The 13,186-nt window shown below is 46.6% G+C and overlaps 1 protein-coding gene across 3 annotated transcripts in view; it reads right to left on the bottom strand.

Annotated features, from left to right (window-relative positions):
• Positions 1-13,186, bottom strand: part of LOC122219490 (cytidine monophosphate-N-acetylneuraminic acid hydroxylase) — a 337,267-nt gene that overhangs the window by 106,123 nt on the left and 217,958 nt on the right. For 2 of the 3 annotated variants that reach the window (XM_042937737.1, XM_042937738.1), the window contains exons 1-2: positions 5,227-5,333; positions 275-322 (exon numbers count right to left, since the gene is read on the bottom strand). In XM_042937737.1, the coding sequence (XP_042793671.1) occupies positions 275-322; positions 5,227-5,318 (140 nt within the window). In that variant the 5' untranslated portion in view covers positions 5,319-5,333. Of the gene's footprint in view, positions 1-274; positions 323-5,226; positions 5,334-13,186 lie in introns of those variants that run through there. The other variant, XM_042937739.1, reaches the window with a different exon arrangement.

The following is a 13,186-nucleotide window of genomic DNA, read 5'->3' as shown; positions in this document are numbered from 1 at the left end:
GAGAGAGAGCTCTGGCAGGGAGGATTTCAGGACAGCCAAGGTGTGCAGGAGGCAAGTTCAGAACCCAAATAACTGACTGAGTTGTGACTCCCATGCTCCTAAAATGGGACATATATCCCCAAATCATCTTAGCTTCACGAGATCCTCCCTATCCTCCACCAAGAGCTTTCAATTCCTTGTACCTTTTCATTGGAAGCAGTAAATACAAGTTAGCAAACATATCAATCCCAAATTCGGTAGGAAGAAAAAAAAAAAAGCAAACTAGAAACCATACCTTTGTTCCATTCCAGGTAGGAAGGGGTCAAACAGCACAAAACAGCTCCTTAGAGAAAGCAGAAACAGAAGGAGACTGAAATCTTCTTTTAAATGATGTTTACAACTTCTAGGATGACTCCAGCCTGTAAATTTCAATTTGCGTGGTAACGAATTTGATTTGATTTCTTTGAAGCCAGAAAACCTTTTCAAAAGCAATTATGAGAGCACAGGGGGTGAGGGGACTTGTGGAGGCACAGACATTCAGCCAGCTGATGTGAGTTTCTGTTGTCTTCAGATACCTGCCAACCTTCACTCACCCACATGGCTCCACCCATTACAGCCTGGCAAGTGGAGGGTGATTTTAGATAAACTTCTAATTCCCTGCCAGCACCAGAGCTTGGGGTGTGTATGGGTGTGTGTGGGTGTGGGGGTAGGGAGTGTTATGGGTGTGGGGGGGGGTGGTGGGTACATGCAGGGGGGTAGAGATGTGTGGGTGTGTGACAATGTGCGTGTGTGTGTGTGTGTGTGTATATGTATATGTGTGTGTATGTGTGTGTGTGTGTGTGTGTGTGTGCGCGCGCGCATGCGCGCAGGCACATGAATGAGGTGACAGAGGAGAAAGTACCAAGGAGGAATTAACTCTCTGTTAATTCTGCCTCTTCGAGTCAGCTCGTCACCTACACACATATACCCCGTATTTAATGCACTAACAATAACTGCTTTCCTAGCGAACAAAGGGTATCTGCAGACTATTTTCCATCAAGGTGTAGAGTTTAGCTCTGGCCCCAGGTCGTCCCTGATTCCTACACCCCTCTGACTGCGATTCTGTCTTCCCAGTCCCTGGAGCCCAGGCCGGTGCCAGCTCAGGGTCCAAACCCAGATCTCCTGGCAAGTCTGGGATCTTCTCCATGGTTGATTTCCCCTATGTGACAAATTCGCTGTCTCTCGGCTGGTCACTATCCCGGCACTTGCTGGCAGGTCTTCTGCGGTCCGTCAAACAAGGACAAGAAAGTAAACAATAAAAGACTATCAGACAGTTTTCCCATCAGGTTAAAAACCCTCAAGTTCTTCCTCCTTCATTGAAATCACTCCATTTTTTTTCCTTTTAAATTTTACTGATTTTTGAGAGAGAGAGAGATCATGCGCACAGGGGAGGGGCAGAGAGAGAGAGAGAAGACAAAATCCCAAGCAGGCTCCGCACTGTCAGCGCAGAGCCCGGTGCAGGGCTCAAACCCACGGACCGTGAGATCACTACCTGAGCGGAAACCAAGCGTTGGACACTTAACCGAATGAGCCAGCCAGGTGTTCCTCACTCACCGCCTTTTCTAGCTGACTTTTCTTTCTCCTGAATTCCTGGAGAATTCTGCACCTCACAAATTGTACTTGAGGAAAAAGGAATAATACTAAATTCTCTAAATATGTTATTTCTGCTAGTAAGACTGTAAGCTTCTGGAGCACAGGAAGTGTGACAAAGGACTTGTATCCCCAAGGATGCTTATGATGGTGTGGAGGGACCAACTCAATGGCAAATCATCAGTGGAGTAGCAAATCAGCTTCAACTGTTCTAGGAGGAGACATGTCTGTTAATAGGATAAAGGAAGGATTTCTACATAAGGCAATTTGAGGTAACCCCTGGCCCCTGAAAGTGTTCTTCTCCTTCCCAAATCGAGAAAGTCTCTCAATTCTTCCTTCCCTAGTGTTACAACATATTGCATCATACTTTTTAAAAACTCAAGTATAACATATAGTAAGGTGCACTAATCTTGAATGTACAGCTTTGTGATTTTTTTAATTCAAGTACGCTTCACACCCAGTGCAGAGCCCAACATGGGACTTGAACTCATAACCCTGAGATCAAGATCTGAGCCGAGATCAAGAGTCGGATGCTTAACCGACTGAGCCATCCAGGTGCCCCTATGATCTCTTACATAGATATACACCTATGCAAATGCCTCCCACATCAAAGTACAGAACATTTGTAGTTCCCCAGCAAACTCCTGCCCTGCCAATACCCACTCCAATACCAACCACTCTTCTGACCTCTATCACTACAGGTTAGTTATGCCTACTCTTGAGTTTCATATAAATGGAATCGTACAGTTACATACCTGGGCTCTTTCTCCCACCATTATGACATTTATCCATATTATTATTTGTTTCTAAATTTTTTTTAATGTTTATTTATTTTGGGGAGAGAGAGACAGAGCGTGAGCAGGGGAGGGGCAGAGAGAGAGGGAGACACAGAATCCGAAGCAGGCTCCAGGCTCTGAGCTGTCAGCAGAGAGCCCGACGCGGGGCTCGAACTCACAAGCCTTCGAGCAGCAAGATCGTGACCTGAGCCGAAGTCGGCCACTCAACCAACTGAGCCACCCAGGTGCCCTGACATTTATCTGTATTATACACAGCAGTGGGGTGTTCCTTTTCATTGCTGCCTAGTATTCCACTGTGTAAATATGCTACATTTTCTTTATCCTACTATTGTTAGCTATTTGGTCTGTTCCTTGTTTTTGCCTATTATGACTAAACATGCTATGAATATTCTTGCACATAACTTTTGGTGGACGTAAGTGCTCATTTCTGTTGGCAGTATACCCAGGGATGGCATTTCTGAGTCAGATGGTATATAAACATCCAACTTTGACAGGTTCAAACAATTGTCCAAAGAGACTCTACCGATTTGCACTCACAACAGCAAGTGTAAGAGTTGTGTGGCGATATCACAGGCTTTTTGCACCATTTTCGCAGTGTTTTCCAGTGTGTAATTAGTCAACTGGACATGGCCAGTTGCATGCTAAGCAGCTATGAACCTTTGTGATTGGTTGAGCAGCCCTAACACAAGCATACGGACAGCGTAAGGGGACCAGCACCCAAGAGTATGGTATGGGGACCAGATGCGTCACAAAAGTGAGTCTAAATCAGGTAGACAAAGGAGAATGACAACGAGTCTGTTATTTACTCCTGGCTAATGGTGAGCCACACTCTCTGGGGTCTGTACGTTATTGCTGGTGGCTGTACACGTGTTACATGTTGCATACATCCCACACAAGCCTCACTTAAGGAAAGGAGGCAGGAAACTGCCAGAAGAAACTGGCACAATTGTCGTGGGAACCCGCATTGCTTGCCAACACTGAGAAACCTAAGAGAAATCAAAGGGGGTATAAGGACCACTACATATGTGGAGGAAATTGGGAGTTGGAAATAAGAAGATCTCTCTCCCCAAGATGGACTGAGTACACAAGGCAGAACTTAAAAAAACACCTTTCTCATTAGTGCACTGAGTTATAAACATTGTCATTTTAATAGCGGGAGCCCAGACTCTCTTGAGGAGAAAACAGGTCTGGTGATGGCTTGTCTGCCTGTTTAAGTGCTGACAGACAAAGAAACTAGGATTCTGGAGAAGGGGGCTCTTGAATGAGCACGAGCCAGTAGGAGGTGGGGGGAAGGCACCTGGGGAAGCAGGTGCACGCAGGCTCCCAAGATGGGGAGGGGGAAGGACTTTCAAGGACAGTGTGTGCTCTCTGGAGGGCAGTGATACCACCCCTCCTTACACCTCCAGCAAAGAGAGCCCCACACAAGGTGAATGGCGCTTGGGAAACACAGGGAAAGATGTGGCCTTTGTCCGGGCCAGGATGGGCTGGCTATAAGGAGGAGTGAGGTCAGGAGATGATTGGCCAAAGAAAATTGGACCTTGAAGGGACCATTTATACCAAACCTGCTGGAATCAAAAAGAAACAAAAAAAAAAACCTAGGAGGGGCATTAAACCTCCCATCGGGGATGGGATTGGGAGTTAGACGTTTAAGTCTCAAAGGACAAAGTGACATGCAGGAAGATGTTGCAGAGATGGAAAAGGAAGTATGAACAGGGAGCAGCGAGGGAACAGCCGTAAGAAACAGAACCGTGAGTGCCACAGCAACGCATAGTCAGAAGAGGCCTTAAGTAGCAAGATATACCAAAACCACATTTAGAATCTGTGAACTAGGAAACCAACTTAAGGAGTCTCATCCCCCTCCCCCCACCCCCCACCAGCTCAGAAAAAAATTAAAAAAGAAAAAAGAACATAGAAGAGAGAGAAATTATGAAACACAAAATAAACAGGAAGAAAATATGAGAATAAATAAGAATTTGTCTTCCAAAGGGGAAAAAAAACCCAAATTGAAAAGGAACAATCAAAGAAATAAAAAGAGAACTTTTTTTTTTCCAGCTGAAGAAAAACCAGATTCCATAGTTAAAGGATCTAATGATTTTTGGGCAGGAATGCTGAAAAAAGACAAACTACAGATAATCTGATGACACTTACAAGTGACCAAAAAAAAATCCTACAAGCTTCCAGACCACTCCCCTACCGACCGTACTCCCTCCGCCCAGAGAAGTCCCCCAAACAGCACCTGGCCAGAGAAAAGAAACCTGCTGATATCAGCCCTCTCATTTGCAAATAAAATGCTAGGGGGATTTGCAATAAAATGCTAGGGGGATGACAAAAGAAGTGGGTGGGGGGGGGGGGGGGAGCATTCTACAGCCTGGTGGTGACTCAAGCCAGGCTATAAAAAGATCTCTTCAGACTTGCCTGACTCAGAATGCACACGGGTCAGCTGTGCTCCCCTGAGAGTCCCTTCCCCAGTCCCCTCATCCTCTCTGTCTCGAACTCTGGGGGAGAAACCACTGTAACAGAACACCGCACCTCCCAAAGAAGTGTGCCAGCCTTCTCCAGGGGAAGGTTTGTATCCCGCCCACTCTCACCCACACTGTACCCTAGAGAAAAGTTCTCTAGATCTCTCAACACTGTCCTACTAAACCTCCCTCGGATGATGGCCTCTTCCGGCAACTATCCGCTCTCTCTCTCTCTCTCTCTCTCTCTCTTTCATCTGCCACATTTCTTGTTACTCTTATTCCTCCTCTCCACTTCCTGACTCTCCCTCCCCAGTGCCCTCTGGCTTCTCCAGGAAGGTGTGATAGCATCTGCCCTTCCTTACCGTACTGGCCTCACTGTTACACTCAGTAGGACCGCCCACCTTCTCCTTGAAACTTTCTGCTTGCTAGAAATCGGTGAATGGAATGCATTCATTCCCGGGCCTCCAGAGCCGTTTGCTCCGTTTTGTTTTGGTTTTGTTTCCTCCTTTCCCCTCTGCCTGACCTTAAATGTTCCTGTTCCCCAGGCTTCCTTCCCTCGTTGCTCTTTTCAGAGACTGTGTCCGCCTCGCTCATTTGTTTCCGGAATCAGAACCTCCTCGAGTAAAAAGAGGGGTTTGTGAGAAGGATCCAGGGGTATCTCAAAAAACCCAAGCACAGGAACCCCTGTGGTCTCATGCAGGTCTGGAATCCCTTGCTTTTTGTCCCTGCTTGGAGAACACTTATCCCCCTTCTGCCTGTGTTTCCAGGGCATGCGGGAATAGAAAGACAAATCTGAATGGCCAGGCACACATTCACAGGGTCACGTGCTTCAGTGGGTCGAGCCACGGGAGTGGGGGTAGCGAAGGGGGAAGGCTTGGGTTCTTTTTTAGGCTACTGGTTGGACTCGGAATTTCCCCCGCAAGCCCGGTCGTATCTCTGTAGGCACAACAGCACATGACCAGTCGCCGAACAGAGGTCCAGGACAGGGGATTGAGGGCCTCATGCCTTCTTCAGTCATGCTCTGTAATATGGCTTTTATCAAAGAAGCCTGTGCTGGGGTTTCTAGGGTACTGCACTGACTAATAGAATCATTATTTCCATGCATCCACAAGTGGATCTTCGTGTGCGTGCCCAATTTACCAGAACCTAGAAGACTCTTTCCCTAAGCAGCTCTAGTGGACACTGAATTCATTCTAGGACGGTGCGCAATGATGAGCTCCCAAAGGCCAGCACTCTGCTGCCTTCTCTTCATTGCCTGTGTCTGGCAAAGAGCCTGGGCCAGAGGCACAAGGTCAACGGTTAATAAATACTGGCTCAACGAACACCTCCGTAGCATGTTCCTTTCTTGGAAGTATTAACCAGTCTGCTTCTGGAACCCGCACACATCCTCTTCACCCGGCTTCAATCTTCCCTTCCTACAAACCCCAGAGGCCATTTCCAACTCATTCCCTCCCTCCTGGAAGAATCTCACGCATAAGTGTCAGTCTTTAAGCATTTTGAGATTTGGGGAAAACAAAACAGATATGGAACAATGTTTGCTCCTCAAGATTAATGGTGCCCTTTGCCAGTAAGGAAAGAAAAAAATCTAATGGAATTGTTTCATTGAGTTAGTTTAATTTGTACATTTATATAAGATTTATGATCAACTGGATGGAAAAAGGCTGGCAACCAGCTTTTTGTTCTGTTTGAGGCCTGTGCTAATAGCTGCCTCCCGTCGACAGAAATGGACCCACCAAGTGGGAGCATTGTTCCTTTTCCTGTGGAGACTGTTGCATTGTTCCTTTTCCTTTCTGGGCCAAGAAGAAAGCCAAGAGGGAGGGAAATACTTCTCTAGTCATTCTTGACTTGTATACCGTGTGTTTCTCTCCATCTCCATCGTGACGGATTTCAGCCACTGCCTTCCCATCAAGTATAAATGACCAAAGGTACCAGCCTAATCATTGGCCAGGCGACTCTGTCACCCATAGCTCTCATTTTTAAAGTCTACGCCAGAAGCCCACTACATGTCAAGGCATTTGGTCTCTCTGCCCAAGGGAGGACTTCCAGCACCAAGGACACATGAGTTCAGTTAAATGCTCACAGGGCACTTTCCGTGTCAGGTCTTAGCCTCAGTGCTAGGGATACAGAATCGAATAAGATACAGGAGCTTACGGTCTAGTGAGAAAGGCAGACGTCTTGTTGGAAAATGCCCGTGAAATGTGCCAAGTGACCAATTCCTCCACCTGGGTTCTAGACTTCCTTCTTCAGCGCATAGTCTCAGGAGCCCCAGGCTATTGTCCCTTTCTCTCCTAATTCTTCAGTCTCTCCTCTCTACCCAGCTCCTTCCCTTTGGCATTTAAACGTGTGCAAGCCTCTCCAGTTTTTAAAACTATAATTCTTTCTAAACTCACTATTGTCCCCCCCAGCAATGGTCCTTTCTCTTTACTTCCGGAAGAGTATCACTCTTTGTCTGTCCCTCTGTCTCTCTCTCTCCTCTCTTCTTACTTTCCACTGACCCCTCGAGCCACTCGAGATGAGTGTTGCCCTCATCCTCCACCAGGAATGTTCTAAGACCAGCAATATCTTCTACATCGTGAAATCCAAACGATGCTTCTCAGTCATCCACTTACTGGACATCTCAGCTCCACTGGCACCCTGGACAACGCTCCCCCTTCTGGAAAACTCTTTCCTGTGGCCTCCGTGGAAGCCTTCTTGACCCTAGGTCCACCTGCAGCCCCCCAGCTCCTACCAAACACCGTGCCTGTCCCTCCAGGGGGATCCAGGGCCTCAGCCACATCCCTGGCCTTCTCGTGTGAACTTCAGGAAGAGCCTCCTACTCTCCTCCTGCCAGCCCACCTCCAACCTATGCGGTATGTTACAGCTAGACGAGTCTTAAAAATGTCAGATGTAACCATATCTCTTCCCTGCTTGCAGCTCCCGATGATTCCCCACTTCTTTGGGGATAAAGTCCAAAATCCCTAGCGTGGCCTATCATGCTCATCCTGGCGTGTGCCTCCCTCTCCTGCCCTTATCTCCCACTGCTCACCCCGGTCTGGCCAGCGTGACACTCTTAGTTTTCCTGCTGTTCTGTGGACCTGTGCACTTCAGTTGTTCCCCCTACTTCAACATTCCCCCTCCCCATCTTTGCCTGGCTAACTCCCTCCCACTCCTCAGATTTCACTTGAAATGCCACTTCACCTGGAAATCTTTGATACCCAAAGTTTTGGTTCGATCCCACTATAAGCTTCCGTGGCACGGAGAACTTTTCATTTCTCCAGCTTAACATCCAGCACACCCGTTATTACTTATTCACTGCCTGTCTTCACGTTTGAACATTAACCTAAATGGGGGAGGGGGGCTGTCTTGTTTCCTGCTGTATCCCCAACACCTAGCATGGGGCATATTTTTGAATGAATGCACGCATGAATGAGAAATGCACTAGATGCTATAAAAACAACTACGCAGTCATCGCAGGTCAGGCCTTTTCCCAAACTATACTACTATGATTTCTAGAGGAAATGTAGTCGAAACCAGATGGTGGGTTCACAGAAAGGGCGAGATGTTTGTAAAGGGCAGGTGTGTTTACGGAAAGTAGTTAAGAGAGCATAATGGCTTTTAAGAGAACCACTGTTATTCTGAAGTTTTACAGTACCAAATACAAGATCTAGGGTGTGACAGTATCCAATAACTCTGCCCATGATATGGTTCATACTCTGAGGAAATACTTGTTATCTTAAATTCACGTCGCACATTTTCAGTTGAGTAAAGGCATGATAGAAACAAACAGTAGCTTCTGTGATGAGGTAGTTACAATGAGCTCATGTCATAAATCAACGTGGCCAGGACCTAGGGATCAAGGCTTTCTAAAAATAAAAATTTGATCTGGATAAGAAAGTAATCAAGCTTTTTAAAATCATAGATGTATAGAGCAGAAACGGACCCGACATTATCCAGCCCAAGCCTCCCACCCTGTCCTCCAACCCCTCCTCCATCCATGTTGTGGAATACAGGAAGCAGAGGCCCTAAGAGTTTAAGTCACTTCCCTAAGGTTAATGTCCTGTTAGCAGCAAATTGGGTAATAAAAACCAGATGTCTATGCCAGTGGAACTGAATGCTTTCCTCTTCTTGATTCCATAAACTCTAATTTTATGGAACTCATAAGCCTTCTCCAAACCATGGCCCGAAGAAATGGTTTTCCAGAAACTCTTATTCTCCTCTAGTCTCTAATCCTGATCCACTAAAGAGAATATCCTGAATAAAACAAAGTCTTTAGGTGCTGCTGACCCCAATAACACCTTCCCCTTTCCACTTACACTGCTCAAAGGCTTAGGATATAATAATAGTAGTCGCTGAAGAACTTTGAATAACGCCTTGACATAATATTCTGTCCTGAGGCATTACGTAACCTAGTGCCCTTTTGTCCCTTCTAAGCCCTGAGAAAATCAGTCTCCCTGCTGTCATAGAATATTTTGGAAACTTCTGTGTTTCCAAAAAAATCACTCAGGATGATCTGGCAATTCCATTCCTGTGTATACATCTAAAAGAATTTAAAGCAAGGAGGGACTCAAACGGATACTCGTACATCAACGTCCAGTGCAGCGTTATTCACAAGAGTCAGAAGGTGGAAATGACCCAAGTGGCCATCAACAGAGGAGCTGATAACAAAATGTGGTGTCTATATACACAATGGAATATTATTTGGCCAAATAATAGAAAGACATTCTGATAGGTGCTACAACATGGATATAACAGGAAAATAGTGTGCTGAGTGAAATAAAGCTGGCACAAAAGAACACATACTGTAGAATTCCACTTCTGGGAGATACTCAGAATAGGCAAATTGAGACAGTATGTAGGACAGCTACCAGGACTAGAGGGACAGAGAAACGGGCAGTCCCTGCTTAATGGGTACAGTCTCTGCTTGGGATGATGAAAGAGTTCAGGAAGCAGACAGTGGTGGTGACGTCGAATGCACTGTGCAGGATGCCGGTCTTGGTGGCCACGGTCAGGCTAGGATGGACCCCACTCTCTTGTGTTCTCGGCAGGGGCTTACAGGAAAGTCACGGTACAGACCGGCCCTGCTTTCTATGGACTGAGGAAGGGGGCAGGGGAAGAATTTTAATTAAGTTGTAGAACTACATTCTGCCCCAAGAAGCAGCAGGGAAAGGCGAGTTCTCTTGGTTTCCCATCCGAATTCAGGAACAGTTTCTTGAACTGACACCCTGATCTGATGCATAAGACGAGGAACCATCTAGCATCTGAATGAGAAAAGCGTTTCTCAGGCCTGAGAACTTTTTGACCACCCACCACCCTCCTCGTTTGTGCCTTCAAGACTGTGGCTCTGGTGGGGTGCCTGGGTGGCCCAGTCAGTTAAAGCATCGGACTTCGGCTCAGGTCATGACCTCATGGTTCGTGGGTTCGAGCCCCGTGCTGGGCTCTGTGCTGACAGCTCAAAGCCTGGAGCCTGCTTCGGATTCTGTGTCTCCTTCTCTCTCTGCTTCTCCCCCATTCATGCTCTGTCTCTCAAAAATAAATAAATGTTAAGAAAAAAATTTAAAAAAAAAAAAAAAAAAAGGACTGTGGCTCTGGCCATTACCTTCTTTCCTTATGAGGCCTGTTCCATTTCTAGTTTCCAAACTACCGAGAACTTAACGACTAGAACTCAATTATGTAACACGGGGAGGCAGGATTTTTTTTAGTTTCAAAGACGTAAGGTGCCACCGGCCAGGAATGTGGGTCTCCTGTTCAAATGGCCAGGTTTTGTGTCCTGGTTATACATCCAGAGGTTATAGCCTATGATGCAGTAAAGGCATTTCTAGCCACTCACCTTCCTACTGATCTTCCCAAGGACTGAGAAGACATTAAGAAGAACATACTAACTTTTGGGGGGGCCAATTTTGGGTCGGCAGTTTCGAAGGTCGTGATAAATATAAGGGAAACGATTTTGCATAGCATATTTCCTTCCGGGGAAGCTACAATAAACAAAGGGTATGTAACTGAAGAGTCCCTAGAACCAGACTCGTTTGCAGAGACAAATGTGTTACCCTCTATGATTCTGGCAGTTTTGATCTTCAGTTACATTTTTCTGGTGGGAGATATCTGGCCAAATGTCTTCCAGTCTGGAAACGAAGAGAATGCATTCATAGGGCCTAGGGAAAGTGGCGGATGGTATTTTCCAAAGACGGCCACAGCTTCCCACAGGCTGTTCTCACAGCGTGACTGACCTTCCTCCCACGGAGGTGTGTGGCATCCATGCTCCTCCCCTTGCATCTGGGCGGGAGCCTGTGACTGCCCCAGACAACAGATGCTACGTGGCTTCTGAAGCTTGGTCTAAGACACCACCTGACCTTCTCTCTTTTGGGCCTGTCCTCAGAAGCCAGTCCCCATTTATGAGGAAGCTGGGACAAATGAAAGAACCCCGTGGAGGCGTCTGGCAAGTCCAGCCAAGGGCTAAGCCGCCATCATTCCCAGGCGTGTGAGGGAGCAAGCTTTCCAAAGATTCTATCCCCAGCTGCGCCAGCCGTCCGGTGAGGCTCCAGACAGCACGGAGCAGACACAAGCTGTCCCTGGCGTGCCCTGTCTGAGAATGCCTGACCCACAGACTCTGTGGACATAATGAATGGTTGTTTTTATCGCTGAAAAAAAAATTGCTCAAGTCATGCTTAAATTAAGTTTCCGTTAGTATAAAATGAGAGCATGACAAAGCATATTGTGACGCTTAAAGGGTCGGTCACCGACACACAGCCCTAGCACCAACGGTATTAACACAGTGTGGCACACGGTCTGTTAGAGAAAAGTAAGAGAGCACGTAGAGTTCCCCAAACTCTCATCTCCCAGCATGGGCCAGCCATCGATGGTCCATCTGCACCAAGGCCAAAGTCCAGTAGAGCATGGCCAGCCTCTTACGGTAATCTGGGTGCACACAAAAAAAGGACCTGATCTCACACCACATTACACATTTGGGCTGCTACACGCTTACGTTGGCCTATGGAACACTTAGGTTCTCTAGGTCACGAGAAGTAGAAGGTGGCATCTCTGGGCCCAGAGAGAAGAGTAGGGAAAATGCATACGGAGGGCCCAATCTACACTGAAGGTCAAAGGTTGCAGACAGAGCACCCTGGAACAATCCAGAAGAGCCTCTGCATATCCAGAACGTTAACATCCACCGAAAGCCCTGCTGCCCCTCTGCAGACTAGCTCAGGCCAGCTCAGGCCAGCTCAGCCTGGCAGAAGGAGAGAGGAGCCCAGTCCTGTCAGACGTGTCTCCCATCAGACACAAAGGGAACCAGTGAGAATCTTCCCTAACCTTCTCTTCTGCCCTCCTCCCATCAAAACAAGATGGTCACTTGCACCCTTCACGTTGGCAGAATTTAAAAAAAAAAAACTTTTTTAATGTTTATTCATTTTTGAGAGAGAGAGAGAGAGAGAGAGGGGGGGGGGGGAGGGGCAGAGAGAGAGGGAGACACAGAATCTGAAGCAGGTCCAGGCTCCGCGCTGGTAGCACAGAGCCCAATGCGGGGCTTGAACCCATGAACCGTGAGATCATGACCTGAGCCTAAGGCAGACGCTTAACCAACTGAGCCACCCAGGTGCCCCTGGCAGAATTTTAAAGATGAGTAGTATTCAGTGTTGGTGGGCCCCCTGGGAGAGGTGTATGCTCATAACAAACACAGGAGTATAAAACAGTAGCTCGGCAGGGAAATTTGACAGTGTCTATCAAATCACAATATAACTATCCTCTGGCTGAGCAACTCTACTTCTATTTCAGTTTAAGTTTGTTTTTAAAGCAATACTTTAGCACGGGTACAAAGAGATGTCTATTGCAACAAAATACTGGAAATACCAATGGAGGAATAAGTAAGTAAATTTTGGCATATTCTTCTATGAAATACTATACAACAGTTATGAATAAAGTAGATTTATAAGTGCCAATATCAATAGGGTTCTACAACATAGTTTTGTCCATTTACGTTGTTTTGGAGTGTGTAAAAAAATGCCTACTTATAATTACCTTGGTTTAAAATTAACATCAAGTTTCTTTTAATCTTTTTTTTTAGTTTATTTATTTATTTTGAGAGAGAGAGAGAGAAAGAGAGAGAGAACGTGAGTAGGGGAGGGGCAGAGAGAGAGGGAGAGAGAGAATCCCAAACAGGCTCCATGCTGTCGGCACAGAGCCCAACATGGGGCTCGATACCATGAACTGTGAGATCATGATCATGACCTGAGCCGAAATCAGGTCAGATGCTTAACTGACTGAGCCACCCAGGCACCCCAGCATCAAACTTCTTAATGCTCCAAAATTGCACTACATGCAGATAGTGATATATAGTCATTTGCCAGCCGG

This window comes from Panthera leo, chromosome B2 (assembly GCF_018350215.1).
Source record: "Panthera leo isolate Ple1 chromosome B2, P.leo_Ple1_pat1.1, whole genome shotgun sequence".
In the NCBI taxonomy this organism is placed as follows: domain Eukaryota; kingdom Metazoa; phylum Chordata; class Mammalia; order Carnivora; family Felidae; genus Panthera; species Panthera leo.
This window is presented reverse-complemented; position numbering and strand designations above follow the sequence as displayed.